Source organism: Ammospiza caudacuta, chromosome 23, assembly GCF_027887145.1.
Source record: "Ammospiza caudacuta isolate bAmmCau1 chromosome 23, bAmmCau1.pri, whole genome shotgun sequence".
In the NCBI taxonomy this organism is placed as follows: Eukaryota; Metazoa; Chordata; class Aves; order Passeriformes; family Passerellidae; genus Ammospiza; species Ammospiza caudacuta.
In genome coordinates, this window is record NC_080615.1 from 8,385,874 (window position 1) to 8,413,127 (window position 27,254).

General features: G+C 64.7%; 3 protein-coding genes across 6 annotated transcripts; 1 reads left to right on the forward strand and 2 right to left on the reverse strand.

Annotated features, from left to right (window-relative positions):
- The first annotated feature begins 792 nt into the window (after positions 1-792).
- Positions 793-13,690, forward strand: PCSK7 (proprotein convertase subtilisin/kexin type 7). Its single transcript, XM_058819193.1, has 15 exons — positions 793-1,233; positions 1,648-1,782; positions 2,183-2,348; positions 2,629-2,719; positions 3,370-3,424; positions 4,756-4,894; positions 5,468-5,568; positions 7,461-7,628; positions 9,206-9,313; positions 10,511-10,613; positions 11,449-11,605; positions 11,692-11,786; positions 11,909-12,002; positions 12,263-12,380; positions 12,513-13,690. The coding sequence occupies exons 1-15, from the start codon at positions 793-795 to the stop codon at positions 12,906-12,908; spliced, it is 2,367 nt and encodes a 788-aa protein (XP_058675176.1). The 3' UTR covers positions 12,909-13,690.
- A 516-nt stretch (positions 13,691-14,206) lies between these two features.
- On the reverse strand, positions 14,207-17,228 carry TAGLN (transgelin). The gene is made up of 5 exons (XM_058819129.1): positions 17,168-17,228; positions 15,334-15,532; positions 15,037-15,214; positions 14,848-14,950; positions 14,207-14,638 (listed from the first exon to the last, which is right to left on the reverse strand). The coding sequence occupies exons 2-5, from the start codon at positions 15,511-15,513 to the stop codon at positions 14,497-14,499; spliced, it is 603 nt and encodes a 200-aa protein (XP_058675112.1). The 5' UTR covers positions 15,514-15,532; positions 17,168-17,228; the 3' UTR covers positions 14,207-14,496.
- Positions 17,229-18,433: 1,205 nt separating this feature from the next.
- SIDT2 (SID1 transmembrane family member 2) lies at positions 18,434-25,715 on the reverse strand. 4 transcript variants are annotated; one of them, XM_058818980.1, is made up of 28 exons: positions 25,269-25,715; positions 24,978-25,099; positions 24,480-24,641; positions 24,328-24,373; positions 24,136-24,237; positions 23,975-24,058; positions 23,689-23,800; positions 23,534-23,599; positions 23,338-23,431; positions 23,161-23,216; positions 22,903-22,914; positions 22,692-22,763; positions 22,530-22,604; positions 22,294-22,356; positions 21,419-21,540; positions 21,275-21,348; positions 21,117-21,183; positions 20,910-20,983; positions 20,667-20,790; positions 20,452-20,569; positions 20,242-20,378; positions 20,058-20,166; positions 19,905-19,981; positions 19,757-19,803; positions 19,368-19,473; positions 19,160-19,270; positions 18,964-19,077; positions 18,434-18,882 (listed from the first exon to the last, which is right to left on the reverse strand). In XM_058818980.1, exons 1-28 carry the CDS (start codon positions 25,473-25,475, stop codon positions 18,820-18,822), a joined length of 2,616 nt encoding a protein of 871 aa, XP_058674963.1. In that variant the 5' UTR covers positions 25,476-25,715; the 3' UTR covers positions 18,434-18,819. The 4 variants fall into 4 exon arrangements, with proteins under 4 accessions (XP_058674963.1, XP_058674964.1, XP_058674965.1 ...); XM_058818981.1 differs by lacking the exon at positions 22,903-22,914; XM_058818982.1 differs by lacking the exon at positions 22,294-22,356 and having other exon boundaries at positions 23,161-23,219.
- Positions 25,716-27,254: the final 1,539 nt, after the last annotated feature.

The following is a 27,254-nucleotide window of genomic DNA, read 5'->3' on the forward strand; positions in this document are numbered from 1 at the left end:
GGTGCTGTGCCCGGGGGCGACCTCCGCGGTGTCCCCGGTGCCGGTGACCGGCGGAGCGGGGAGCGCCGCGGCTGCCCCGGGGCGCTGCGCGGTGCCGCTGCCGGGGCGCTTGAAGCCCGGCTTTTGGGGGGAGAAACGCGGGGTTCGGTGTGCGGCTGATGAGCTGTGTCAGAGGGGAATGGAGCGGGTTCCGGGAGGAAAAGGGCCGGGGTGCGGAGCCCCGGGCACGGCCGGGCAGCGGGACCTCGGGAGATGTTTCCCCGCTCTGCGGTGCCCTGGTTTGTGGACTGCGGGTTGAACCGGGGCTCGGCGGTGATTGCTGCCCGTGCCAGGGAAAAGCCGGTTCCTCCGGCCGTGGAGCGGGTGAGGAACGAGTTCCGTGGGGCTCCTGCAGAGGAGGAACCGGCTCTGGGCTGCCCGCGGACCATGGCGGTGCCCGTGGTGTTTGCTCTGGGGAGCCACGCATCAAGAGTTTCTTATCAGTTCCTTATCAGAGGCAAGAGGGGGAAGTGGCTTCTCCTGCTGGCAGCCCAGTGCGGTGTTTCCTGGCGCGGGGCTGGCACCCGGCAGGGCAGGGCAGGGCAGGGCTGGGATCGATCCCTGGCTATGCCTCCCGTTCTGAGCCCTGGGAAGGAGCCGCTGGTGTTCCCCAGGAAGGGGATCTGCCATGCAGCGGGTTGGGGGCAACCCCTATGGGGCTCTGTGGGACCTTCAGGTGGCCCTGGCCACCGTGTCCCTCATCAGGAGGGCTTCTCACCAGTTTCACCTCTGCCCTTGCAGCCCTCCTGTCTGATGCCGCACTGGAGGTGGGGAGCGCCGCTATGGAGTGCGGGGATGGAGGCCACGCTCTGCATCCACACGTGCCTTTGGCTCAGCGCTTCCTGGATCCCCCTGGCCTCGCCGGCCCTGGACGCTGAGGGAGGCCACGGGAAGCTGACGTGGGCGGTCAGCCTGGAGGCACCCGAGGAGGAGCTGGAGCAGCGGGCAGAGGAGCTGGCCCGGACTGCGGGGCTGGTGAACATGGGCCGTGTCGGGGAGCTCAAGGGCCATTACCTCTTTGCCTACCAGCCCGACGGCCACGCGGTGGCTGAGCACGAAGCCATCAGGAGATCCGTGGACACTTTGTTTGCACAGCACGACAGCGTGCGGTGGCACTCGGAACAGAAGCTTCTGAAGCGCTCCAAGCGCAGCCTGCACTTTAACGATCCCAAATACCCCCAGCAGTGGCATCTGGTGAGTGGTTTCCCGGCTCCTGCTGTGCTGCCAGGCTCGGGCTGTGTGTGTGGCCATGGGAGAGCTGTCATGCAGGAGGCAGAGCAGCCTCTTACTGTGCTTTGGAGAGGAGGGAGCTCGCTGAGAGCTCGCCCTGCCTGCCATGCGCTCGCTGTGATGATGGGAGGAAGCAGCTCCTGCAGCCGGTTGCGCACTGGTGGCGTTGGGGTGGGCAGAGGGCTTTGGCTGGAGCACACTGTGCCCTCCACCTCATGGCTCCAGCAACTTCTGCTCGTTGTCAGCCTCAAACAATCTCCCCTGACTGTCCTGTGAGTCCTTCCCGTGCTGGCCCCAGCCCCACACACCATGTCCAGTGCCCCCAGGAGGTCCCCTCAGCGCTGACCCTGTCCCCTCACTGTCCCTTCTGGTGCTTAGAACAACCGCAAGAGCCCCGGCAAGGACATCAACGTCACGGGCGTGTGGGAGCGGAACGTGACGGGGCGCGGGGTCACGGTGGTGGTGGTGGACGACGGCGTGGAGCACACCATCAAGGACATCCAGCCAAACTACGTGAGTGCCTGTGCAGCCTGCAGGCCGGGCAGTGTGACAGGAGTGTGTGCGAGCTCAGGGTCCAGCCTGTGCTGTCACCTTGGCTCAGCCAGGGCGGAAAGTGCCAGCAGCAAACCTTTCCTGGGAGGTTCTGCACCCGGGTTTTGGGGTAACCTGTCTTTGTGCAACACGTGGAGGGCAGCTGGGATCCCTCTGACCCGCAGCAGTGCCTGGAGCTGCCCTGGTTGGTCCCTTCCCCACAGCAGAGCTGGCAGTGATGAGCTGCAGCCCTGTGAGGAAGCAGCCTCCAAGTTCCCCTGATGCCCAGCCTGTGTTTCAGCCCGTGCTGTGCTCTCTTAACTCCTGCTGTTCCCAACCTGAGGGGAGCAGAGCCCAGTGGTGAGCGTGGGTGTGTTTGCAGAGCCCAGAGGGCAGCTATGACCTGAACTCCAACGACCCTGACCCCATGCCTCACCCCGACGAGGAGAACGGGAACCACCACGGCACGCGCTGCGCCGGGGAGATCGCGGCCGTGCCCAACAACAGCTTCTGCACCGTGGGCGTCGCCTTCGGCAGCCGCATCGCGGGTACGTCCCCTGCCAGGGCTGCCAGGGCTGCCCCCACCCCTGGGTACTGCAGTGTCACCAGTATAGCTCGGATGTGCCTGAGCTGGGCTGGCCCTTGGCGCTGCACGAACAGCGGCACGGGGAACGGGAGGGTTTGCCCCAGATCCAGCAGGAGCTGGCACTGCCTCAGCCCTCCGGAGCTGGGCTGGCCTTGCAGGGTGAGCACAGCGGGGCAGCCTCGAGCCAGGAGAGTGTTTGCAGTTTGTGCGGCTCGTGTGACCCGTGTCCCTCTGTCCTGCAGGCATCCGAGTGCTGGACGGGCCCCTCACGGACAGCATGGAGGCCATTGCCTTCAACAAGCACTATCAGATCAATGACATTTACAGCTGCAGGTGAGCTCTGGGACCCTGAGCTGGCTGCCAGCCCTGCCCTGCCTGGGGACGGCTCACAGCTCATGGCTGAGCGCTCACACCAGCTCCCATCCTGCTGTGGCTGCAATTAGCCTTGATAACCTTGTTATCAGATGGCCTTGTTAACCACAATCCTGTTGGTGGAGACCTGTCCCGGGCTCTGCACAGCTCCTGCAGGTGTGAGCTGTCCCTGTGTGTGCTCTTGTGGCTGCGGTTAGCCTTGAGGCACCACAATCCTGTTCCTGGAGACCTGTCCCGGGCTCTGCACAGCTCCTGCAGTTGTGAGAAGTCCCTCTGTGTGCTGCTGCAGCACATCCCCTGGGCTGGCTGTGCTGGAGGGGGCACTGTGCTCCCCTCTGTGGTCAGGCAGCCCCGGCTGAGCCGTGACGGGGACTGGAATGTGTGAGAAGCCTCTCGTTAAATAAAAATCAAACATTTTGTGCCCTGGAATCTGACCCAGGGGGCACAGTGCAGACACGGCAGCCATGTCCCAGCAGCGAGGGGCCGTCCTGACGGGTGGGAAAGTGCAGTGCTCTGCAGTCCCAGTGGTGGCTCTGGGAGCAGCTGGGAGCTCGCTGTGGTGGCAGGAAGAGCTGCCTGGGGCTGTCACCTCACCCTGTCTCTCTTTGCAGCTGGGGTCCCGACGACGATGGGAAGACTGTGGATGGCCCCCACCAGCTGGGAAAGGTAAATCCCTGCCCCAGCAGCCCTGGGGGAGCCTCCAGGGCTTGTGGCTGTTGCCTGCCCATTCAGGAGGGGAGGGATGTGGCTGTGACACTCTGCACGTCTGTGTGTGTGTCCCTTGGTGCCAGCACAGGTGTCCCTGGTTGGGAGAGGCCACGCTGCAGCAGGAGGGCAGGGCAGGGCAGGGTGAGCTTTCCAAGGAGAGGCTGCTTCCAGCAGGGAAAGGCTCTTTCCCAACCTGTGGAAGGTGTGGCCCTGACAGCCTGTGCAGCCCACGGGGTGCTCTCTGCTCAGGAGCTGGAGCTTTCCCTGTGCTCAGGGTGGCTCTCCAGGCAGGGATGGTGCCCTTGGATACTGGCAGTAAACAAAGTGGGGTGGGATTGCAGTGGGAAGCAGAGTCAGAGCTGAGGCTGCTCCTTCCCAGACCATTAAGGTTTTCTCAGAGCTCCTGTGCTGCAGAACTGCTGCAGAGCACACCCAGCCTGCCTGTGCTGCAGCAAGGGGTCACTGAGGGGCCCCAAAAGCAGCACTGGGGTGTGGTTCTGCTCCAGTGCTCTGCTGCTGTGCTCTTCCAACCACAGCTCAGCAGCGCTGACAACCGAGCAGTTCGCTCACCATAACAAATGGTTCCCAGCCCTGCAGGTTAATTTATTCCCTTCCTGCCTGCAGAGACAGCTGGAACAGGCTCCAGGACACAAAGCACAGGCAGAGCTCGCTGTGCCACAGAGAATGGGCAGAATGTGCCCTCATCTGCCAGGGGAGGGAGAGCAGGGTGTCACTGCCAGTGGGGCTGTGTTCTTGCTCATCCCTCAGACGTGTCCTTCCCCTAGGTGGGAGCAGAGTCTGGGCTGAAATGTGCTGAAACTCTGCTCCTTTCCCTGGGCGGGAGCAGAGTCTGGGCTGAAATGTGCTGCCAGGTGGGGCCCCAGCTGTGGTGGGTGCCAGCAAAGGCAAAGCCCCAGGGTCTGTGGGGCTGGGCACTCAGAGAGGGGCAGTGGCTCTGTGTGGGGAGCCCTGATCACAGGTGCTGGGCTGGCTGCTGCAGGGATCCCTGGGATCAGCGTGGAAGGAGCCCCCTGCCCTGGGGTCAGTGGAAGGAGTGGCAGGAGCCCCCTCCCCTGGGGTCAGCGGAAGGAGCCCCCTGCCCTGGGGTCAGTGTGGAAGGAGCCCCCTGCCCTGGGGTCAGTGGAAGGAGCCCCCTGCCCTGGGGTCAGTGGAAGGAGCCCCCTGCCCTGGGGTCAGTGTGGAAGGAGCCCCCTGCCCTGGGGTCAGTGGAAGAAGCCCCCTGCCCTGGGGTCAGTGGAAGGAGCCCCCTGCCCTGTCCCTCCCCGCAGGCTGCCCTGCAGCACGGGGTGATCGCCGGTCGCCGCGGCTTCGGGAGCATCTTCGTGGTGGCCAGTGGCAACGGGGGCCAGCACAGTGACAACTGCAACTACGATGGATACGCCAACTCCATCTACACCGTCACCATAGGTGAGCCTTCCGTCTGCTGCCCTCGGCCTGCGGCAGTGAGGTGATCCCAAAAGCACAGAGCCTGCCCAGCTGGGAGCTGCTGGGAGTCTGTGGGGAATGTCTGGGACGAGCACGGCAGTGTCTGGGTGTGCTGGGCTTCGGCCCCCACGCCCGCACTTTGCTTCTGAGCCTCAGAGCAAGAGGAGGCCAGGGAAATTCCTGCCCGTGCCCAGGCCTCCCTCCCAGGGCTGTGACAGACACTGCCATGTTCAGGGAATGATCTGGAATGCAGCGTTCCCATCATTTGTTAGAGGAGAAGTGTGTGATCCATTCTCCAGAGCAGAGGCTGCGTGAGGGGCAGGAGATCTGTGTGATCTGTGTGACACTGAGCACAGTGAGGGATTATTTATCCTGGCTGCCCTTCCTGTAGATCTTCTAGATGGGCAAACACAGGCCTGGTTCTGATTCCCCTGCCCAGCTCCCAGGCCCTGGAGGAGCACATGGCAGGAGAGGCTCTCCGGGGATCACCACCCCGAAGTCCCAGCAGTGGGAACAGGGCAGTTTCACACAGGGGTGTCTCTCCCTTTTCCCCAGGAGCTGTGGATGAGACTGGCTCCATGCCCTTCTATGCTGAGGAGTGTGCCTCCATGCTGGCTGTCACCTTCAGCGGCGGGGACAAGATGATGAGGAGCATCGTGAGTACCTGTGTCCCCTGTCTGTGCCCTCCCGGCCACCCCAGGGACAGCCAGGACATGGCTCTGTCCCCTCTGATTCCCTTTCATTCCCTCTGATGTGCCTTTTGTCCAGGCCCTGCACAAACAGAGGGAGGCTCCTGTTTCTCAGCCCCCCTCGCTCTGCTCCCAAGGGATGCTGGAGCACGGAGGGCAGGGAGAGCCTCGGGCTCTTTAAACCACTTGGCCCAAGCTTCTCCTCTGTTCTGGCACGTGGGCCTCTCCCAGCTGAATTTTTAAGAATATTTTTATCAGCTTTTCCCTTCTTTTGCCAAAAAACGACTTCTTCTCAACAACACGTCCTTTCTGCCCGAGCCAAGCAGCCATGGCTGTTTTCCCCCCTGCAGGCCTGAGCCAGCCTGTCCCTCCCTCGGTGCCAGGCTGCCCCCACCCCAGTGCTGGGACCCCTTCCTGTCCTGTGGGGCCAGCAGAGCCCACCCACCCCAGGGCAGCTTGGGGGAAGCATTGCTGCCTCCTGATATTTGGGGTTGGGCTGTCCGTGTTTGGAGGATCTCCCACCAGAACAGGACTTGCCAAAAGCTCTTTCCTGTGGCTCTGTGCCTGCCACAGTCCGGGCTTGTCGAACAGGCTGGGGAAACCTGGGGCACAGGGAGAGCCTGGGGTCCTCAGGCACCTGGCTGGGGCTCAGCCAGCTCCTCCTGCAGCCCAGAGCCAGGGCAGGGATCTGTGCCCAGCCAGGGCATGGCACAGTCTGCCACAGGGTCAGTAAAACCCAGAGCAGGGCTGGTCCTTGCTGTCAGGAGTCCCTGCACCAGTCCCAGGCTGGGTTGGAAAGTGCTGACCCTGGGAAAACAGGGAACCAGCGAGGGCTGTGCTGCATCCCATGAGGAGCTCCAGGCTCAGGGCTTGCTCTGGCTTCCCCCAGCATGGTGTGAGTGCTTTGGAGGTCACAAATGCACGTTCATTTTCAACACTGGCTTTGTGGGACACTGACAGGGGAGCTGGCACTCCATGGGGCACCAGGGCAAGGTGCACATGTAGCCTGGGAACAGTCTGTGCCACAGTGGCTCCTTCAGCCAGCCTGAGCCTTGCTGAACCCCACACAGCCCTTTTTCACTGCTAAACCCCACACAGCCCTTTTCAGGAGCTGCTGAACCCCACACAGCCTTTTTCAGGAGCACAGTCTGCTCCTGGGCACCCTGCAGCTCGCTGCAGTGCTGCCAGAGTTAACTCAGAGTTAATTTCCCTGCAGCCATCTGCTCCAGCTCTTTTTGTGTTTTTTTTTTTTCTTTTACCAGACCATAAACTTTGCGTGGTTTCCTTAATGGGAAGAATTTAATACAGCTTCTGGCACTGGATGTGTTTCCTACTGAAAGTTTGTGCTCTCAGGGTGCTCTGTGTGGGACACTCAGTGTCCCAGCGTGAGCTGGAGCCACTCACAGCTGGAAAAATGGGATGGAGCCAAGCAAAAACACAATAAACCCTTCAGATTTTGGGCTGTCTCCCCACGGGGAGCAGAGGGAGATGGATGCACTCGCTTTGCAGTGAGGTGGCACAGTCTGAGAGCTGCCTGATGCCTCTTCAGAGGCTGTGTGTGCTCTGCACAGCCCCACGTGGGCCCTGGTTGTGACACTGACCAGCGGTGACAGTGAGGAAGAGCCCACGCTGTGTCTGCCAGGGGTTTCCCACAGAGTTCCTTAGTTAGGGCTAGTTCCTCTCTCTCCGCAAAGGGAGCCGTCCCCCTGCGCAGTCCCAGCTGGGATCCCTGTCCCTGCGGTCAGGCTGTCCCAGGGACAGCCGTGTCCCAGGCTGGGCTCGGGCTGGCACGGACACGGAGCGCACGTCCCTGCGCAGCCCAGCAGCCTGACGGGGGCCTGTGCCCCGTTCCTGGGCAGGTGACCACCGACTGGGACCTGCAGAAGGGCACGGGCTGCACGGAGGGGCACACGGGGACGTCGGCGGCCGCCCCGCTGGCCGCGGGGATGATCGCGCTGATGCTGCAGGTGCGGCCCTGCCTCACCTGGCGCGACGTGCAGCACGTCATCGTCTTCACCGCCACCAAGGTGAGTCCCTCCCTCCGTCATCGTCTTCACCGCCACCAAGGTGAGTCCCTCCTGTGTCCTTCATCATCTTCACTGCCACCAAGGTGAGTCCCTCCTGTGTCCTTCATCGTCTTCACCGCCACCAAGGTGAGTCCCTCCCTCCGTCATCTTCACCACCACCAAGGTGAGTCCCTCCTGTGTCCTTCATCACCTTCACTGCCACCAAGGTGAGTCCCTCCTGTGTCCTTCATCACCTTCACCACCACCAAGGTGAGTCCCTCCTGTGTCCTTCATCACCTTCACTGCCACCAAGGTGAGTCCCTCCTCTGTCCTTCATCACCTTCACCGCCACCAAGGTGAGTCCCTCCTGTGTCCTTCATCACCTTCACTGCCACCAAGGTGAGTCCCTCCTCTGTCCTTCATCACCTTCACTGCCACCAAGGTGAGTCCCTCCTCTGTCCTTCATCACCTTCACCGCCACCAAGGTGAGTCCCTCCCTCCCTCCCTCTGTCATCATCTTCACCAGGTGAGTCCCTCCCTCCCTCCCTCTGTCATCATCTTCACCAGGTGAGTCCCTCCCTCCCTCCCTCATCATCTTCACTGCCACCAAGGTGAGCCTGGGCCTCCTCCCTCCTTTTCCTCCCTCCCCTCAGGGCGCTTCAGGATGCTGGGCCCTGCTGTGCACATCCTTGTTTGTGTCTGCTGCCCTTCCATAAATCTCTGCCTCATCTGGCTCTCTCCTCACCCCCTGTTCCTTCCAGGAATGTGGCTGAGGCATTTTCCCCTGTCATGGTAATAAATGGGTTGTTTGCCTCAGGAATGCCTCCATCTGCCAATGGAGGGGTCTTCCAGGGGCTCAGCAGGTTCCAGAGCTCAGCAAGGCCAGAACTCAGCAGGTTCCAGGGCTCAGTAGGTGGTGCTGGCCCAGCCCAAGGGCTGCCACCTCTGCAATGTCACCTCACCCTCCAGGCAGTGGGAAACAGGAGCTCTGCCCTGGCCTGGCCTTTCCTGGGCTCTCCAGAGACCTGGGCTCCTGGAAACAGGCACCACAGAGCTGGGCAGCAAATACAGCCCTGCCCTTCGCCCAGAGCAGCAGTGGGACCTCACTGGAGGGATGGGGCTTCTCCCTCACCCCTCTGGGGAGCAGGAGGCTGTGTCCAGCTGATGCTGTGCTCCCTTTGGCATGGGACAGTGTTTTCCATAACTTCCAAGCCAATGTTGCCAGAACATTACAACCCAGTGAGTGATGGGACCCAGATCTGTCCTGCCTTACTCTTGGTGATTTAAAGGACTCAGTTCCTTCTCTCCAAGGCCTCTGCCATGCCACAGGCAGTGGTTTGGGCAGCAGGGAGCAGCTGGGATGTTTCAGAGCAGAGGCATTTGTGCCCTTTCATGCAGCTCCATTTCCTTTCTGAGGAGCTGGAAGCCGCTTTGTCCTGGGATTTGTTTCAAACAAAGATCAACCTGTTCCTTTCTAATAAGGCCATGTGGGTTTGCTTCGTCACCCGTGGGATGTGTCTGGGCCTCCTTCCCTTCGTGCTGGGGGTTCAGGCTGCCTGAGCCCCCAGGTGAGCAGGGCCCCCCGTGTGTCTTTGCAGTACGAGGACCGTCACGCCAAGTGGGACACGAACCAGGCTGGCTTCAGCCACAGCCACCAGCATGGCTTCGGCCTGCTCAACGCCTGGAGGCTGGTGAACGCTGCCAAGGTAATGCCCTGCCCTGCCACCCCTGCCCCGGGGCGGGCACAGCCGCCCAGCCCAGCCCCATGGCAGGGACAGCTCCTGCGCAGTGACACCGCTGCCGTTCAGCGCTTTGGCCACCATCCTGCTGGCCCTGCTCTGGGGCTGCTTTGGCTGTGAGCTCACGGGGCTCCCAGCAGGGCCTGAGAGCTGCTGCTCTCCAGCACTATATATAGCCATGGTCAGGGCCCTGATCCATGGCAACAGGAGCAGCCCCAGCACCTTCCTCCCTCCACAGGGGCTGCAGGGAGGGTGTCCTGCCCCACAACCAGGGGGTGTCCTGCCCCACAACCAGGGAGTGTCCTGCCCCAGAACCAGGAGGATGTCCTGCCCCACAACCAGGGGGTGTCCTGCCCCACAACCAGGGGATGTCCTGCCCCACAACCAGGGGGTGTCCTGCCCCAGAACCAGAGGATGTCCTGCCCCACAACCAGGGGGTGTCCTGCCCCACAACCAGGAGGGTGTCCTGCCCCACAACCAGGGGGTGTCCTGCCCCAGAACCAGGAGGATGTCCTGCCCCACAACCAGGAGGGTGTCCTGCCCCACAACCAGGGGGTGTCCTGCCCCAGAACCAGGGGATGTCCTGCCCCACAACCAGGGGGTGTCCTGCCCCAGAACCAGAGGATGTCCTGCCCCACAACCAGGCTGTGCTCAGCTGGCAGCTCTGGAGCAGTGGTGTGCTCACAGCAGGCTGAGGCATCCCCATCTCTTCCTCCTCTGTCACACGGTGCCCAGGGCACGTCCCTTTGGCACTTGGTCCCAGCTGGGTGTGGAGCTCTGTGCAGCTGTGTCAGGTCACTGTCACTGCCAGCTGTGCCCCCAGGGTCACAGGGACCTCCAGGCTGCTCCCTCTTCCTGCAGGCGCTTGGGTTCTGCAGTTCCCTGTCCCTGTACCAGGGGTTGGAGTGGGACAGCCTCAGGACGCCACTCAAAGAGCTGGGGAGTCCCAAACCTTCATGGGCCCTCCTGGTTCCAAGGCAGTGACTTTCCCTCCTTTCCTGGGCATGTGGGCACTGCTCCCATCCCTGGGTGTCCCAGAGCACCACTGGGAGAGGCCCCTTGGCCTGGGCCCACATCCAGTGCAGGAGCAGCCTGTGGGAGATGAGGGACGGGTGTGCAGGGAGGCTGCAATCCATGCTGAGCCCTCTCTGCTTCCCCTGGCAGATCTGGGAGTCCGTGCCCTACCTGGCCTCGTACGTGAGCCCCGTGCTGAAGGAGGGCAGGAGCATCCCCTGGCTCCCTCAGGAGCTGGAGGTGGCCTGGAATGGTAAGAACAGGTGTGCCATGGATGGAGAGCAGAGCCTGCCCTGCCAGGTGTGCCAGGGAGAGCAGAGCCAGCCCTGCCGGGTGTGCCAGGGAGAGCAGAGCCAGCCCCGCCATGTGGCACAGCACGGCAGGACCAGCCCTGGGCTGCAGGAGGCCAGGAAGGGGTTAAGTGATGGGCTGCCTGAGCTTTTTCCGCTGCCCATCCCCAGGGGATCCCCTCCCCACACCCCCATCCCTGCTCTGATGTGTTTGGGGAGCCAGACGGGCTCAGGAGCGGGGCTGGGCAGCGGCCAGAGCTGCTCTGCTGCCTTTGACCATTTTAGGAAATGCTGCAGCTCCCGACTTGGCCCGGCCGTGCCGAGCAGCAGCGGCTGCCCGGGGCTACCAGGGCAGGGAGAGCTCAGCCCAGCCCTGCGTGGCTCCCAGCAGGCCTGCAGGCAGGGGACACTGCTGCCTCTGTCACTGCCTGTCCTGCCATGTGCCCATGTCCCCCCTGGCAGGGGCTGGAGCACCCACCCAGCTCTGCCCCCTGCAGAGGGGCTGTGGTCAGCAGCTCTGGGGCCAGGAGCATTCCTGGAGTTGGGAATGGCTGGAGATGGGCTGGGCCAGCCTGGACATCTCCCAGCCCCACACAGGGCAGTGGGGAAGAGGCAGAGGCCACGTGTGTGTCCTGTGAAGTGTCACCACAGCCTGGTGGGGCTGCCTGGCAGTGGGGACTCCATCCCAACACCACCAGCCTTGACCAACCAGCCTTGATTATTCCTCTACATCTCTATATACCCATGAGGATCTTACTCTTCTGGTGTATTAATTACAGTAATAATCCCCTTTCCCAGTGACCCCTGCCGACCTGCAGCTGTCTGGCATGAGGACCCTGGAGCACGTGGCTGTCACTGTCACCATAACCCACCCTCGCCGTGGCAACCTGGAGATCCGGCTGCTGTGCCCCAGCGGGATGATGTCCCTGATCGGCACCACCCGCAGCATGGACTCGTGAGCACCGCGGGCACAGGGCAGGGCTGGCTCCTGCTGCTGCCTCTGTGAGCCCTCAGGGGTTGTTTCCCCTCCCCTCTTGGCAGGGACCCCAATGGCTTCTCCGACTGGACCTTCTCCACGGTGCGCTGCTGGGGCGAGGAGGCGCAGGGCACCTACAGGCTGCTCATCAGGGACATCGGTGAGTGCTGCCCTCAGGGCACCCTCAGGAGTGCTGGCAGCTCTGTGCCACGTCCCAGGGAGTGCCAGCTCCTGTGGTTGGCTCAGAGAGTTCCCCGCTGGAGCAGCCTGCTTCCTCCCCAGGGGACGACAGCCTGAGGCCGGGCACCTTGAGGCAGTGGCAGCTGACCCTGTACGGCTCCTCCTGGTCCCCAGCAGAGATGAAGGAACGGCAGAGGTAGGGCACCACGTCCCCCAGGGGTAGAACACCCCGTCCCCAGGTCGGAGGGAGCCAGGAGAGGGAGGATGAGGAGTTCATCCCTGCCTCCCTGTGAGCAGTGGCTGGGTTGGAGCCTGTTGCTGGGGCTGCCCTCACACCTCACAGGGCTGCAGAACACAGAACACAGCTCTGTGTGCTGAAGGGGACGCTGCAGACCCTTTGTGGGTGTTTTGGAGCCCCCCTACCCATGGGAGCCTCACAGGTGTCTCTGTCCCCAGGCTGCTGGAGGAAGCCATGAGTGGGCAGTACCTGAGCAGTGACTTCTCCCTGCCCTGTCCCCCAGGGCTGGACATCCCCGAGGAGCAGCGTTACACCATCACAGCCAACACCCTCAAGGTGAGCCTGCCTGCAGGCCGGGAGCCCTGCCTGCCCCAGGATGGGCTGGAAGGGCAGGACCCTGCTCTGTGCCCTCTCTGCTGGGCACTGGGCAGGCCCTGGGTGGGTTTTTCAAGGGGTTTCCCTCTGCAGACCCTCCTGCTCTTGGGATGCTTTGCCGTGTTCTGGACGTTTTACTACATGCTGGAGGTTTGCCTGACGAGGAACGAGGTGGGGCTGGACCTGGCCTGCTCCGGCTCCAGCAGCTGCAGGTGGTACCAGCAGGGCAGGAAGCACCGAGCCCTGGAGAGCGACCTGGAGATGGAGTCGGTGCCTCTGTACCGGGAGAAGGACGTGGAGGAGCCTGAGATGGAGTGTGAGCACCTGGAGCCTGCCCAGGACGGGCGGGAGGGGTCCTGGAGCCCCACACACCCCAAACTTTCCAGCAGTGGCAGAGCTGGGAGCTTCCACGAGGCAGACCCGGGGCTCTTGGGCAGGCAGGCATCGACTGAACTCCTCAGGGAGGACAGGGAGCACCAGCCCTGCTGACTGGGGCTAGGCTGGAGCCCTCCCTTGGTACAACCTGCCTGGGCTCGGGCAGCACAGACTCGTTGCTGAGCCTCCACGGACCATTGCCACTGTGTCCTGCGGGAGGTGGTGCTGGAAGGGGCTTGGAAACAAGGAGAGAGGGCTGGTACTGGAAAGGGAGCTTCCCTTCCCTCCTCCTGGGAAACAAAGCAAGCCTTAAACCCTTTCCTGGTGGAGCCTGCCCTGCTGGACGCTCAGGGCACCGTTGTGAGTGCAGTGCCATTCCCACCGAGCCCCTTTCTGTAGGGAAGGGCCAGGACGTGTCCCTGTGTCCCTGATCTCTGCAGAGCCAGCCTGGGAAATGCAGCAGGGCCAGGACGTGTCCCTGTGTCCCTGATCTCTGCAGAGCCAGCCTGGGAAATGCAGCAGGGCCCTGGCAGCCTCCTCTGCAGGCAGGGACCCCACAGCTCTGGCATTCCCCGGCTGGCAGCCGGCCCCTACCCACCAGTTATCCCAGTTTAGAAGCAGGGAGTTGTTTCACTCATCTCCAGCCAGCGTTTCTGCCTGCCCCCGTGCTCCAGTGCTGCTGATTCCTCCTCTGCAGTGGGCGCAGAGCAGCTGTGGGGCGGGGGAGGCAGGAGCCAGCCTGTTTGGGGCAGGATGGGCTGTCCCTGTGTCACTGTGGTGGCAGGTAGGCCTGCCTTGGGCTGCAGAGGGGAGCCTGAGTTGCTCTGGCAGTGGCTCTGTCCGAGCAGGGCTGGCTTCTTCTCATGTCTTTGGGTTCGGTGGTTTATTTTTTTAAAGCTGGGGTTTGTTTTTTAATCAGCAAAGCCCTTTTGTGTAGCTTTCCAAATAAAGCCTGAAAAACCCTCCTCTCCCCCCGCCCCATCCATCACTCCTCTGCCCTCCCAGAGCTCCCTCACTGTGGAAAAATGTGTCAGGGGGAGAACCCAGTGCTGGGTGCTGCATCTGGGGGGCTGAGAGCCCTCTGTGCCCTGGGGTGGAGGGGCTGCTGAGGCAGGGGGAGGCAAGGGCTGGGCCAGAGCATTGGCAGGAACAGGACCAAAGTGGCTGGCGTGGTTCAGTGGGGAGAGGGCAGAGTTTTCCAAGGCAGGCAGGGAAAATCCAAGCTTTTCCCGGCTTTGGAGGTGGCAGAAGGAGCAGCTCCCTTTTAGGGAGCAGGACTTTGCCTCTCCAGGCACCACCGAAACCCCATCAGGCCACGCTCGATGAATATAACCTTTTAATTTTGACAAAAACCAAGTACAAAACCGAGGCCGTTCTCTCTTCTCCCCGTGGCAGGGATCTCTGCGGCGGTGGCGGGGGCAGGTGCGGGCGGCGCTCCCGGGTCCCTCCCGAGGGCTGCGGCCGGGGCAGGGCCGGCTGGCGGCGGGGTGCGAGGCCGGGGCTGCGGGGGCTGCCCGGGGCACGGCGCGGGGGGCACGGCCCCGGGCCGGGGGCTGCGGCGGGGCTCGTGCGGCCGCTGGCGGGGCGATGCGGCGGGCGGGCGGCTGCTCCTCAATAAATACCAATGGACGGGGGCGGCGCTGGGCCGGGGAGCGGAGACGGAGGTCCCGGCTGGGGAGGGCTGGGGGCGGCGCGGCAGAGCCTAGCTGATGATCTGCCGGGGCCGGCCGTAGCTCATGCCCGCCTGTGACGCTCCCTTGTTGCTGCCCATCTGTAGCCCGATGATGTTCTTGCCCTCCTTCAGCTGGCTCTCGGTGAACTCCCGCTTGTGCTCCTGAGCTTTCCTGCGGGCCGTGGGAGAGGCCGTGGGGCACCCGCACCCCCGGCTGCCCGGGAGCACCCCCTGATGCCCAGGAATGTCCCAGCCGCCCCTCACTCCCAAGCCGAAAGTCTGGCATCCCAGCTCCGTGTGCTCCAGGCAGAGCCAAGAGCCGGCTCTGAGCAGCCACAGGACAAGGCAGTCCCCGTGCCCAGCTCGCCACTCCCCACTTACTTCATGAACCAGTTGGGGTCCCCGTGGTAGTTGCCGTCGTTCTTGGTGACTGCCAGGCTGCCCAGGGCCATCAGCGTCCTCTGCACCGCTGCCATGTCCTTGGCTGCCCAGGGAGAGAGGGGCGTGAGGATGGGCACAGCACAGCGGGACCCCCTGGGACCCCCAACCCCGCCTGCCCCCCTCCCGCACCTTCAAACAGGTCCACGGTCTGGAAGATGTCTGTCTTGACCACTCCATAGTCCTCGGCCGCCTTCAGGAACTGGGCAATCTGTTCCATCTGCTTGAAGACCATGGTGGGTGGCGCATCGGGGATCTTGACGGGCTTGGAGCCAGAGGGGTAGAGGCTGTTCACCAGCCTGCTGAGCACCTGCCACAGAGGGGAGCTTGGGCTTGCTGCACTGCCCACAGAGACCCCTGTGCTGCCCACGGAGCTCCCTGTGCTGCCCTCAGAGCTCCCCACGGCCGCCCAGCCCCGGCCCCACTTACGATGCCGTTCTTCAGCCAGACCTGGAAGCCCAGGCGGCCGCGCTCGGGGCGCCCCACGGAATCCCCACACTGCGCCACGATCCACTCCACCAGCCGAGCCTCCAGCTCGTCGTCGTACTTCTTCTCGATCTTGGACTGCACGTCCCTGCTCATGCCATAGGCTGGCCCTACGTTTGCCATGGCTGCGGTGCTGGGAGACCTGGTGGCACGACAGGGACAGTCAGGTGTGGAGATGCTGTCTCCTGTCCAGGGACCCCGCAGACACCGTGGTGTCATCTGCCTGCCACTCTGCTGCAGTGGGGACAAGCCCTTCCGACTCTTCCCTCGCCCTTCAGCTCCATCCAGGTGTTCTTGGAGGAAAATTCACCACCATGACCTCCAAAATCTGCCCCGACAGACGGCTGGTGTCCGGGCAGAGATGCCTCATCCCCAGCTCAGACTGTGCACAGGAGCAGCCTCATCCCTGCCCCTTGCCAGTCCTTGGTTGGCATGGATGTCCCTGGTGTGACCCATGCCAGGATCCAGAGGGCAGGGTCACCACATCAAGGCTGGCTGGCTGTGGCATGGTATGGTGGCTGTGGCACAGCAGGGTGGCCATGGGATGGCCTTGGCACAGCAGGGTGGCCGTGGGATGGCCTTGGCACAGCAGGTCCAGGAGCTGGGGAGGAGCACGGGAGCAGCGGGAGCCGTGCCCGTGCCCTTGTAAGGACATGCTGCGGGCACTGATGGCAGGTAGCCGGCTGCAGGCAGGCCCCGAGGGTGCCAGGGAGGATGCCAGGGAAGATGCCAGCAGGGAGAGGCTCTGGGAGTGGCAGCTAAGCCTTTGGTGGAGTTGGCATCGCTCCCTCGTGCCCGGCTCCTTGCTTGGCAGGGAGCCTCGGGGTGCCTCCAGAGCAGTGTGGATGTCCCAGATCCACACCCAGCCTCCTGTGGGCTCCTCCTGACCATGGGGCACCCTGGCTCGCGTGGGCTGGGCTGAGAGCTGGCACAGCTCAGTGCGGGAGGAGACACTGACCCTGCTTGCTGCCAGCAATGCAGGGGTGCCCCCGAGCCCCGTGATTAATGTGGTGATACCCCACGAGCCCTACGGGCAGCCTGTGCCCACACCTCATCATGGGCACGTTCCATGATGCTACAGCTGCCCCAGCAATCCCACTCTGTGCCCTGGCCCCACCTGGCTCAGAGGGGTCACCCACGGCTCCCTCAGCCACATGGCACTGCCTGTCCCCGTGCCCGCCAGCCCCGGGCCCATCTCCCGAGCACCGGGCAGACACGGGCACTGGGGGCTGGGGCTGCCCCTCCATCGCTGCCCTGAGCCCCGCACGGCCCCTCCGCGGGCACCCGCAGCTGCGAGCCCAGCCGGGAACGCGGTCCTGAGGGGAGCAGCAGGACAGAACCCCGGCAGTGACCCCAGCCCGAGCAGGGGAGCCTGACCCTCCTCCGGGGAGCAGCATCTCCATCCTGGAGAGCCGCATCCTCATCCCGGGGAGCAGCATCCCCATCCCGGGGAGCGGAATCCGTGGCATCCGGGGAGCCGCAGATCGCAGTCCCGGGAGCGGTCCCTGTCCCGGGTGCAGGGTCCCCATCCCGGGAGCAGCATCCCCATCCCGGGGAGCCGCAGATCGCAGTCCCGGGAGCCGTCCCTGTCCCGGGTGCAGGGTCTCCATCCCGGGAGCAGGGTCCCCATCCCGGGGAGCCGCAGATCGCAGTCCCGGGAGCGGTCCCTGTCCCGGGTGCAGGGTCCCCATCCCGGGAGCAGCACCCCCGTACCGGGGGCTGGCGTTCCCACCCCGGGGACCCTCCCCGCCGCCCCCTCCCCCGCGGCAGGACTTACAAGCGGCGGCGGACGGAGCGAGGGCGATGCTCGGCGAGGGACCGGCGCTCTGCCCCGCGGGGACCCCGACCCTGCGCTAAAAGGCGGGCGGCGGGACGGTGATGTCAGCGGGGCGCGGAGCCCGGCCCCCCCCGAGCCCTCCCTCCCGGGGCGCCCGGCCCCGCGGCGCTCCGTGACTCCATCCCAGGCACCATATTTGGGGAAAGACTCCGAAAAACCAGCGGCGAAAGCCGCGCTGGAGCATTCCCCGCGTGCCTCCGCCCCAGCGCGGCCGGGGCCGGGGCGGAACCGGGCCGGGGGCTGATGGACTAAATCCTTTTATAGCCAGGCGGCAGCGCCGAGGGCTCCTGCTCTGACTTCATGGCTGGTTTTCCCGTGCGCTCACCGCCGGGAGCCGGTCCCCCCGCGGGGATGCTGCGGGGGCACGGGTGACACCCACGGGGTCCGCCCGGGGCTGCCGGGACCGGAGGCGAGGCCGCGGCATCCCGGGCACGGCGCCTGGGCAGCCCGCACGCAGATGCCGGGATTCCCTCTGCCCGCGGGCACCACGGGTCAGGGCACAGCGGGCACGCAGCAGCCCTGGCACCGCGCTGCCAGGATGCCCCAGCCCCTGGGCATCCCTTACGCACCCGTGGGACTGGCAGTGCCCCCGTAACACACAGGCCAGGGGAGGTATGTAGGCTGTTTTGGCAAGGAATGGTCAGGTATATCATGGATCATCAATTACAGTGGATTTGGGGCACCGCCAAGTCCTTAGAGTTTTAAGCCTTGGTGCTCGTAGTTCTCAGGCAGATACTTTAGCAGGGGTAAACATCAAGATTTAGGGCCAGGCATAGTGGGGTATCCAATCCCAGTTTGGGCCCTGGCTTTTGTGGAGTTCAATTGATCGCTGTTCGAAGATCTTTGATGTGGAGGCCTTATTGGCATCTTGGGCTTGTGACAGCTCAGTTGCTTTTTAACTTTAGCTACTTGGATAACCCCACCCTACCCACATGCCCTCTCCAGGGCAGCATTTCCCAGCCCCTGCAGCATCTCCCCCCTCCCAAAACCCCTGGCAGGCAGCAGAGGCAGGGGCAAAGTGCAGACACTTTAATGCGAGTCCCTTCCCAGCAGATCCCCGCGGGGAGCGCGGCACCTCGGTGGGGACAGACGGGACCCACTGCGGCCACCCCTCCTGGAGGAGACACGAGTGGGGCCTCTCGGGCCACTGCCACCACCGTGCTGGCCCCACGCACCCCCCATCCCACCCACTCGACTCAGGCACTGAAGAGAGACCCACACCCACGAGCTCGGGGGGCCACGGGGCTGCTGGCACGGCGCTCGCCCCAATCCTCCCCTGTGCCCACGGGCACACGGACACGGAGCAGCAGCAGCAGCACTTTTCCAGTGTCACTTGCCACAGAGGACGGATGCTCTGGTGGCCCCCCAGCCCCATTTTTGGCTGTGACGGGCCCAGGGATGGGCACAAAGTGCCTGGAGGGACCCGGCTGACGGGGAGGAGGCAAACCAGGACCCCAGGGCTGTGTGGGGAGGGGGACAGAGTGGCTGGCAGGACCTGCAGCGCAGACATCCCTCCCCAGGGGCGGGTGCCCCTCCCGGGGCTGCAGCCGGGCGTTTGGCACGGTCCCAGGGCAGCGGGTGGCTGCAGGCTCCTAAAAGACGTAGATCTTGTCCCGCTGGACACAATCCAGGTCATCGTCCAGCGTCAGCAGCACCTGTGGGGCAGGGCAGTGAGGGGAGCGGGGCGCTGGGGACCTGGGGACAGCGGCTGCCGTGCCAATGGAACCAGCACCTACCAGGAAGGAGCCGAACATGGCGATGGAGGAGAGGAAATGCCAGATGTCGTGGTCGTCAAAGAAGTCGAGCAGGATGCAGTCACGGTTGTGCTCCCGGGATTCAGCTGGTGTTTTCTGCCGGGCACAGGGCCAGCGTCACTGTGCCTGCCCACGGCCACCCTGCCCGCCCCGCTGCCCGTGCCACCCTCCTGCTCACCTGCCAGGTGCTGAGCCCCTGGAAGAAGAAGAAGAGGGCGAAGCCCCAGACCACGGAGGTGCTGATGATGCAGAGCAGGGGGATGAGCTTGATGCGCTCGCCACTGCGGAGCTGCGGGAGAGGCCGGGGTCACCGTGTGGACAGGGGCTGGCAGCGGTGCCCACCCCTGCCCTGCCCAGCCCGTGGGGGCCAAAGGCTCAACTCCCACCTTCATGATAATGTAGAAGGCGAAGTAGAGGAGGAGGTTGCAGATGCCGATGGCCAGCAGGTAGGAAGCAAAATCATTGGGGCGGACAATGAGGCCGTAGGCAGCGCTGGGGAGGCAGGGACAGGCACTGGGGTCAGCCTGGGGGTGCCCCTGCCATGCCCACTGTCCCCAAAGCATGTCTGCAGCCCCCAGGAGATCAGGCAGCACGTGGGGACTCTGGGGTGCCACAGCTGCAGGGGGACCTGTCATGCTGGGCTCACAGCTGCCATGAGCTGCCAGTCCCCAGCCCAGCTCCATGGAAGGACAGCAGAGCCACAGGAGAGGGGTGGGGGCAGCAGGGATGGGGAGAAGCAGGGTGGGATCTGCCACGTGCCCAGCTCTGCACTCACAGCGACCAGTTGATGATGTTCCCCATGACCAGGAGCACCATTCGGTCCTGCAGAAGAGGAGGGGGCTGTGAGGGGCAGCAGGCAGCAGCTCTGGGGGGGCTGCCAGGGAGGGTCTCTGCAGAGCCTGGGGCCCCGTGCCAGCACTCACCACGTACATGGGCCCGCTGCACTGCCGCACGCAGTCCGTGTACAGCACGTGCAGGATCCTGCGCAGGATGCCCGAGTCTGTGGGGACAGGGGACGTGACACAGGGGGGCCACCACACTGTCCCCTCCCACCTCGCTCCCGGTGCCCCCCTCACCCAGCTTCCAGCGCCCCATGTAGTACAGCTGGGTGCTCAGCAGCAGCGTGGCCACGATGTGGATGACGGAGAAGACGATCCAGAAGGCCGTGTTCCCCTTCCCAAAGACCTGCAGGGCGAGCAGGGAGCTGGCAGTGAGCCCTGGGGACAGCCAACCCCCTCCCTCAGTGCCCACCACACTCACCACGCCCACCACAGAGAAGAAGATGACGAGGGCCAGGCAGGCGTAGGCGCTGTAGGCGCTGGCGTTGATGTCCGGGTGACGCTTCTGGTAGAGCTTCAGCATGCAGAGCCCCGCGATCATGTACATGAAGGAGGTGTCTGGGGGGGCACAGCGGTGAGAGGGGCCTGGGTGGCCCCGCTGTGGGGGGGGAGGGACCGGGGGAGCACTCACCAAACTGGAAGTTGGTGTAGTTGGGGCAGACGTGGTAGCAGGCGCTGAGCAGCCCCTCCATCATGAGGGCGGTGCCCATGGCATAGAAGAGCCCAAAGTGCTTGGGGATGCCACACTCCTGCGGGGCAGAGGAGGGGCAGGGAGGGAAGCGGGGGGTCCCGGGAGGCTGAGCCCCCCCAGGCGGCCCGAGCCCCCCCAGCAGCCCCGTCCCTCACCAGGGCGTGGGCGTCGTTGCGCAGCAGCGCGCGGTTGTAGTTGATCTCGCGCTGCAGGATGATCAGCAGGAAGAGCAGACCCAGCAGCACGTAGCCCAGGTTGCTGAGGATGTTGTTGAAGGCGCTGCGAGGAGCCGGTCCCAGCGTGGGTGCTGTGATCCCCCTCCCTCCCCGGGGTCCCGCTGCAGCCCAGCCCTGGGCACAGGGGACCCCCAGCCACCCTCCACCATCCCCTCAGCCCACCTGAGGTTCCCCAGCGGGTGGGCACACAAGAAGTTGTAGTAGCAGATGTCCTGGTTGCCAGTGACATTCACCACCTGTGGGCACGGGCAGGGTGAGGGACACAGGGGGCTCCCAGGGACGTCCCCATCATGCTCAGAGCACGGTTTGGGACTGCAGCCCCAGAACTCCCAGTGAGGAGCCCCTCCCCGCTGCCCCGGGCACACTCACCGTCTGGTAGGTGATGACGAGCTGGATGACGGGCAGGGCGTAGAAGACAGCGATGGTGGCGATGTTCCTGGGAGAGGGTGGGGCTGTCAGGGGGTCCCTGCTGTGCACCCCAGCCTGGCACACTGCTGAGTGCCCCCCTCCCCACGGGTCCCACTCACCAGAAATAAATCTGGTACTTCTTCCGCAGCACCCGCTTGTCCTTGCGCGCCAGGTCGGCCACGCACAGGTATTGCTGGAAGGAGAGGGGGGTCAGGGGCCTGCCTGGCCAGCGGGGACACGCTGGGGCTGGGGGGGACACGCACCTTGGTGCGGATGACGTTCTTGTCATAGTCGATGTCGGCCAGCGTGTCGTAGTCATCCTCCTCCACGGAGCTGAGCGAGTCCAGGCGCGGTCGGCTGGCCACGTTCTCCAGGGACCGCTCCCCTGCGGGCCGGGGCCATCAGCAGGGCCCCAGGACCATCAGCAGGGCCCAGGGCCACCAGCAGAGCCCCAGGGCCATCAGCAGGGCCCAGGGCCACCAGCAGAGCCCCAGGGCCATCAGCAGGGCCCAGGGCCACCAGCAGAGCCCCAGGGCCATCAGCAGGGCCCAGGGCCACCAGCAGAGCCCCAGGGCCATCAGCAGGGTCCCAGGGCCACCAGCAGGGTCCCAGGGCCACCAGCAGGGCCCCAGGGCCATCAGCAGGGCCCAGGGCCACCAGCAGGGTCCCAGGGCCACCGGCAGGGTCCCAGGGCCACCAGCAGGGCCCCAGGGCCATCAGCAGGGCCCAGGGCCACCAGCAGAGCCCCAGGGCCATCAGCAGGGTCCCAGGGCCACCAGCAGGGCCCCAGGGCCAGCCCGCCTTGGTGCCCACCCCCAGAACCCCAATCAGCCCCAATTAACCACTGGGCTGTCTCCCTGCCAACTCACACTGGGGACAGGTTTCAGCTCCGTACAGCCCTGCCCTGGGGACAGGTGTGGCAGTGCCCACACAGGCAAGCATTGCCCTGTGTCTGTTCCCCGGGGCTCTGCCACGCTGGGAAACACTGAGGGCCAGGGGACAATGTCCTGCTCTGCAGCCCCTCGGGTGCTGCCCTTGCTCTGAGGGAGGGGAGCGGGGGTTCTGTGCCCTGGGCACAGCCTGGGGCTGGGCAGATTTCGCCCTGATTGGCCCGACCCTGACCGGTACCAGCATCTACCCATGGGAATGCTCAGTGGCCTCGCCGGGCCGGAGGGCGTGCGCCGCTTGAACTGCTCCTGCCCTTCAAAGGAAAGCCAGAGTTACTGAAGCAGAGCTCCCCGAGGTGTGCCACAGATGGAAACCCCGCTGGGGGCTGCACGGAGGGGCCAGCAGCCCCAGGACCCTTCCCAGAGATGGAGGGGACAGACCCAGGATGGGCACGAGGCTCCGCACGGCTGCGGGCACACCACTCACCCACGTAACTGTAGGAGACTTCTGCTGAGCCCAGGCTGTCCGTGATGCCCTCGGTGCTGCTGGAGGAGCCGTTCCCTGCGAGGACAAGGACAAAGGACAGGCAGAGGCTGGGCACAGCCCACGGGCAGGGCTGAGGGACAGGGGACAGAGTGTGGCACTCACCGAAGGAGCCGTAACCGTAGCTGTCGTAGGGGCCGTGGTTCAGGAAGGAGTCGGGGATGCTGCGGGAGTGGCCTGCGGGACAGGAGGGTCCCTGTCACCCTCTGTGGCACCCCTGACCCAGGGCTGCAAGGCCATTGGGCACACAGCAGCTCCCACCACCCCTGCCCTGGCACGGAGCGAGCTCAGAGCCAAGGACAGAGCTGGCACCTACCCAGGAGTGACGCTGGGAGTCCCCGGAAAGCCACGAGAAGAAAGAGATAGACCTGGTGAGATGCACAGCCCCAGCACAGCCCTGCCAGCCCCACAGCAGGGACCTCCCTGTCCCCCTGACACTGGGATCTACCCCCAGGGACTCAGGGGGATACTCCTGCAGAGGCAGAGGCTTTGCCACAGGCTCAAGAGGGCAGAACAACGAGGAACTCCCCAGGCAGAGCCCTCCATGCTGCTGGCTGCTGCCTCCAGCTCTCACCTGTGTCCAGGCTGGGCGAATCCATGGCTGCCAGGAGCCCCTTCCTCTTGTGCTGCCTGCTAAGGGAAGTGTCTGTCAGCTGTGACACTGCTGGGCCAGGGGACACGGCCCCGGGTCCCCAGCAGGACTGTGCCCATGGGCTCAGCACCCAGAGGGGCAGCGACAGCCAGCACTCACCGGCAGCTCTCCCAGCAGGCGATGAGCAGCGTGAGGATGTAGAAGGAGAGGAAGATGCCGAGGCAGAAGAGCACACTGCGCACATAGGCCTCGGCTGTGCAGAGGAGGACAGGCCCTCAGCGGGGCTGGCACCTCGGGGGCCCTGCCACGGGTCCCCACAGAGCACCCCCAGCCCCCCAGCCCCTCCCAGACTCACAGGTGATGGCAGGTGACACCATCACCTCCAGCATCTTCTGCCGGTTGTGCTGATCCACGGGCTCATCTGGAAGAAGGCAGGGACAGGGCTCAGCTCCCTGCCCTGTCCCCAGCTTGTCCCCACACACAGCCCACGGTGGCAGCCCCACTGCAAACCTGGAGAGGAGTTCTTGGAGAGGGGGTAGTAGGGCAGAGCCCCCCCGCACGCCTCGTCCTCCGTCTTCACCACCACCACCACGTAGAAGCTATGGCTGGGGAAATCCTTCTTCTGCAGCAAGAGATGGGGGTCAGCAGAGCCCAGCAGGGCATCTCCCATGCCAGAGATTATCCCTGGGACATCCTCTGTGGGCTCTGGCAGCAGCAGGCAGAGCCTGGGCACAGCCCAGCCCCGTGGCACAGCCCCACAACACAGCCCAGCCCCGTGGCACAGCCCCGTGCCCACCTGCACCGTGATGGCCGCCTTCTTGGTCATGGTCTGGTACATCCCGATGAAGGCCACGTTGTTGTCCAGGTCGTAGACGGGGCACTGTGAGGGCAGAGGAGCTGTCAGCCCCTCTGGGCACCACGGCTCAGCCAGAGAGGAGAGCCAGTGCCCAGACCTACCAGGATGTCCTGGATGGAGATGACGGAGCAGGGGAAGGCCATGGCTGAGGTCACCTTCACGATCACCGAGTCCACATCCTCGGGGAACTCGTACTTGAAGTACTGTGGGGACAAAGGGCCCGTTGGTGCCACGGTGGCCACGCTCCCCTCTGGGTGCAGACCCCCTGTGCTACGCCATGCTGGCTGCCTCACCTGCGGCTGGGCGGCCGTGGCATTGAAGCTGAACCTTTCATTGGTCCTGCAGAGAGCACGGGAGAGGTGATGGGTGGTGAGGGGTCCACAGCCCCAGCAGCCCCCACAGGCAGCAGGCAGGGAAGGGGACAGGGACACAGGGCTCCCCTCACCGCAGCACAAAGTTCTCCACGCGGGTGACCCGCAGCTGGTAGGAGGTGTTGAGGGAAAGAGTGGAGACATCCACGTAGAAATGCTGGGTCTCCACCTCGGCCTTGGTCTGCGGCTGGCAGAGTGTGCGGCTCACCTCCTGGTACGCGTATTTCCGCTGGTACCTGGGCAGGGAGAACCCAGGTGTGTGCCCAGGTGTGTACCCCTCCCAGGGACCCTGCGTGGGACATCCCAGCCTGGGGAACTCCTGCATGGGGCATCCCAGCTTGGGGGGCTCCTGAATGGGACATCCCAGCCTGGGGAACTCCTGCGTGGGGCATCCCAGCTTGGGGAACTCCTGAATGGGGCACCCCAGCCTGGGGAACTCCTGAATGGGGCACCCCAGCCTGGGGAACTCCTGAATGGGGCACCCCAGCCTGGCAAATCCTGAATGGGGCATCCCAGCCTGGGGAAGTCCTTCACGGGGAAGGAGGAGTCCCTGCCCGCACCCTGGTACTCACAGGCCCCGGAGGATGAGCGGCACCTGGAAGGAGACCACCGCCTCCTTCTGCCTCACCACGAAGAGGACGGGCTGGTCCTTCTGGTCCGAGAGGACGTTGACGGACACCCGCACGCCCTCGGTCTGCAGGGACAGGGGCAGCCGAGGCGTTGGCCGGGCGGGTCGGGCCGCGGCGGCTCGGAGCGAGGGCTGGACTTTGCTCGGCCGCCGTGGCAGGGCCGCCGTGCCCGGCGCACCCCGCAGCCGGCCCGGGCACGCTCAGCCCGCGGGGGACGCGACCACCCCGGCTCACCCTGTTCCTGCGGACGCTGTGGTTGAAGGCGTAGATGTTGAGCAGGTTGGCGTGCACCCAGTCGCTGTAGGTGGTGTTGAACTGCGCTTCCTTCTCGTGCACCTCGCGGTGCCCGTGGGGCAGGGGCTGGGGCCGGACGGGCGGCGGGGGCAGCAGCGCCCCGGCCAGCAGCGCCCAGGCCAGCACGGCCGCCGCGGCGCCCGACATCCCGCCAGCATCCCCGGCCAAGGTCCGCGGGGCGGGACGGCACGGACGGCACGGAAGGGACGGGTCGGGACGGGACAGGGCGGACGGACGGACGGACGGACGGACAGACGGGGCGCTCAGCCGGGGCGCGCCCGGGCGCGCTGCGCCATGGCCGGGCCGGAGCGGTGCCGGGCGCGGTGCGGGGCTGTGCCGGGGCGCGGAGCCGCTCCGGGGCCGCTCTCGGTGCCGGTCCCCTCTCCCCTTCCCGTTCCGCACCGCGGTAAACACGGACCGGCGGTGACGTCAGCCCCGGCGCACGCCGAGCGCCCGGCCGGGGAAGTGACGCGGCGGGCGGGGCGGGGGGACCGGCCCGAGCTTTGGGGACCGGCCCGAACCGGGGGAACGGCCCGAGCATGGGGGGACCGGCCCGAACCCCGGCGACCGGCCTGAACCAGGGGAACCGACCCGAACCGGGGGGACCGGCCTGAGCTCGAGGGACCGGCCCGAAACGGGGGAACTGGCCCGAGCCCGGGGGAACGACCCGAGTTAGGGGGACCGGGCCGAACCCGGGGGACCGGGCCGAACCCGGGGGACCGGCCTGAACCAGGGGAACCGACCCGAGCCCGGGGGAACGGCCCGAGCTTTGGGGACCGGCCCGGCTGGGAACCCCCGCCCCGGAGCACCGAGCTCCGTGCGCGACCCCGCGGGAGAATCCCGGCTCCATAGGGAACCCCACAGGGGATGCCCTGTCCTACAGGCCAGCCCCCGTCCCATATAAAACCCCATAAGGGAGCCCTGCTCCATATGGGACCACACAGGGGCAGCCCTGCTCTATAGGGGAGCCCCATGGCCATACAGGACCCCGGCTCCAAAGGGGAGCCCTTGCTCCATTTGGGATCCTGTGGAACCCCACAGAAAAAGCCCTGGTGTGTAGGGCACATCCTGCCCCATATAGAATGCTATAGGGCAGCCTTGTCCTGTATAGCCCCTGCTCCATAGGAGACCCCATATGGAGCCCCTGCCCCAAAAGGGAAGCCCCGGTGCCATGCAGCACCCCAAACAGCCACCCAAACCCCTTGCCTGCCTCTCTGTCCCTAAAGTCCATAAGGACATGGAAGAATCCTGTCAGGAAAGGGCTGGGTCTGCCCCATCCCTTTCTCCTGCTGCTCTCTGGATTCGTACCAGGGTTCCTGCAGCCTCTCTCGTTTGTTGCACCCTTCACCACCTGAGACAGAATAATGCAAAGTAGCTTGGGAGTTTTCCCATGCTTGAGGGAAGCGGGAGTCATGCCACACTGCATTTTTGGTGAATCTCCCAAAACACCCCCCAATTCCAGCTGTTGCTGAGCCTCCTGCTTCCAGCCTCTCTCCAACAGCTCTGTGACTTTTCCATCACATTTTATTTGCCTGCAGCTGGGGGTTTTGATTTAAAATCCCCCTCCGAAGGGGCTCAGCCCTGTGTCACCTCACCCAGAGCCACTTCCTGGGCTGGCTCTGACATCCAGGACCGCTGCTCTGCTCCAGGGGACAAACGCCACGAGACAAGGCTCTGCTGCTATTGTGCACTTTATTTCTCTGGGCCCTCCTGTCCCTGAGGATCCCACAGCTCGGACAGTCTGCCCATGGTTTCCAGGTGCAGGTGGTGGCGCTGGCGGCAGATGGGACAACCTCAGGGACAGACATGCGGGAAGAGAAGCAGAATTCCAGCCGACTCCTCGGCCCTGGTGGAGCTCGAGTCGCCTCTTGCAGGATGGCTGTGAGCGGGACTGCGTGGGGATGTGCATTCCCTGTCTGCTCCAGG

Excerpts from the sequence above, each read along its gene's own strand:
- PCSK7 (XM_058819193.1), top strand. The coding sequence starts at position 793 with ATGCCGCACTGGAGGTGGGGAGCGCCGCTATGGAGTGCGGGGATGGAG. Across the intron at positions 3,425-4,755 it reads GCCCCCACCAGCTGGGAAAG|GCTGCCCTGCAGCACGGGGT; the intron begins GTAAATCCCTGC and ends CCCTCCCCGCAG. Across the intron at positions 9,314-10,510 it reads GGCTGGTGAACGCTGCCAAG|ATCTGGGAGTCCGTGCCCTA; the intron begins GTAATGCCCTGC and ends TTCCCCTGGCAG.
- TAGLN (XM_058819129.1), bottom strand. The coding sequence starts at position 15,513 with ATGGCAAACGTAGGGCCAGCCTATGGCATGAGCAGGGACGTGCAGTCC. Across the intron at positions 15,215-15,333 it reads TCTGGCTGAAGAACGGCATC|GTGCTCAGCAGGCTGGTGAA; the intron begins GTAAGTGGGGCC and ends CCTCTGTGGCAG. Across the intron at positions 14,639-14,847 it reads GACCCCAACTGGTTCATGAA|GAAAGCTCAGGAGCACAAGC; the intron begins GTAAGTGGGGAG and ends CACGGCCCGCAG.
- SIDT2 (XM_058818980.1), bottom strand. The coding sequence starts at position 25,475 with ATGTCGGGCGCCGCGGCGGCCGTGCTGGCCTGGGCGCTGCTGGCCGGG. Across the intron at positions 24,238-24,327 it reads CCACGGCCGCCCAGCCGCAG|TACTTCAAGTACGAGTTCCC; the intron begins GTGAGGCAGCCA and ends TTGTCCCCACAG. Across the intron at positions 19,271-19,367 it reads CCTTCTACATTATCATGAAG|CTCCGCAGTGGCGAGCGCAT; the intron begins GTGGGAGTTGAG and ends CCTCTCCCGCAG.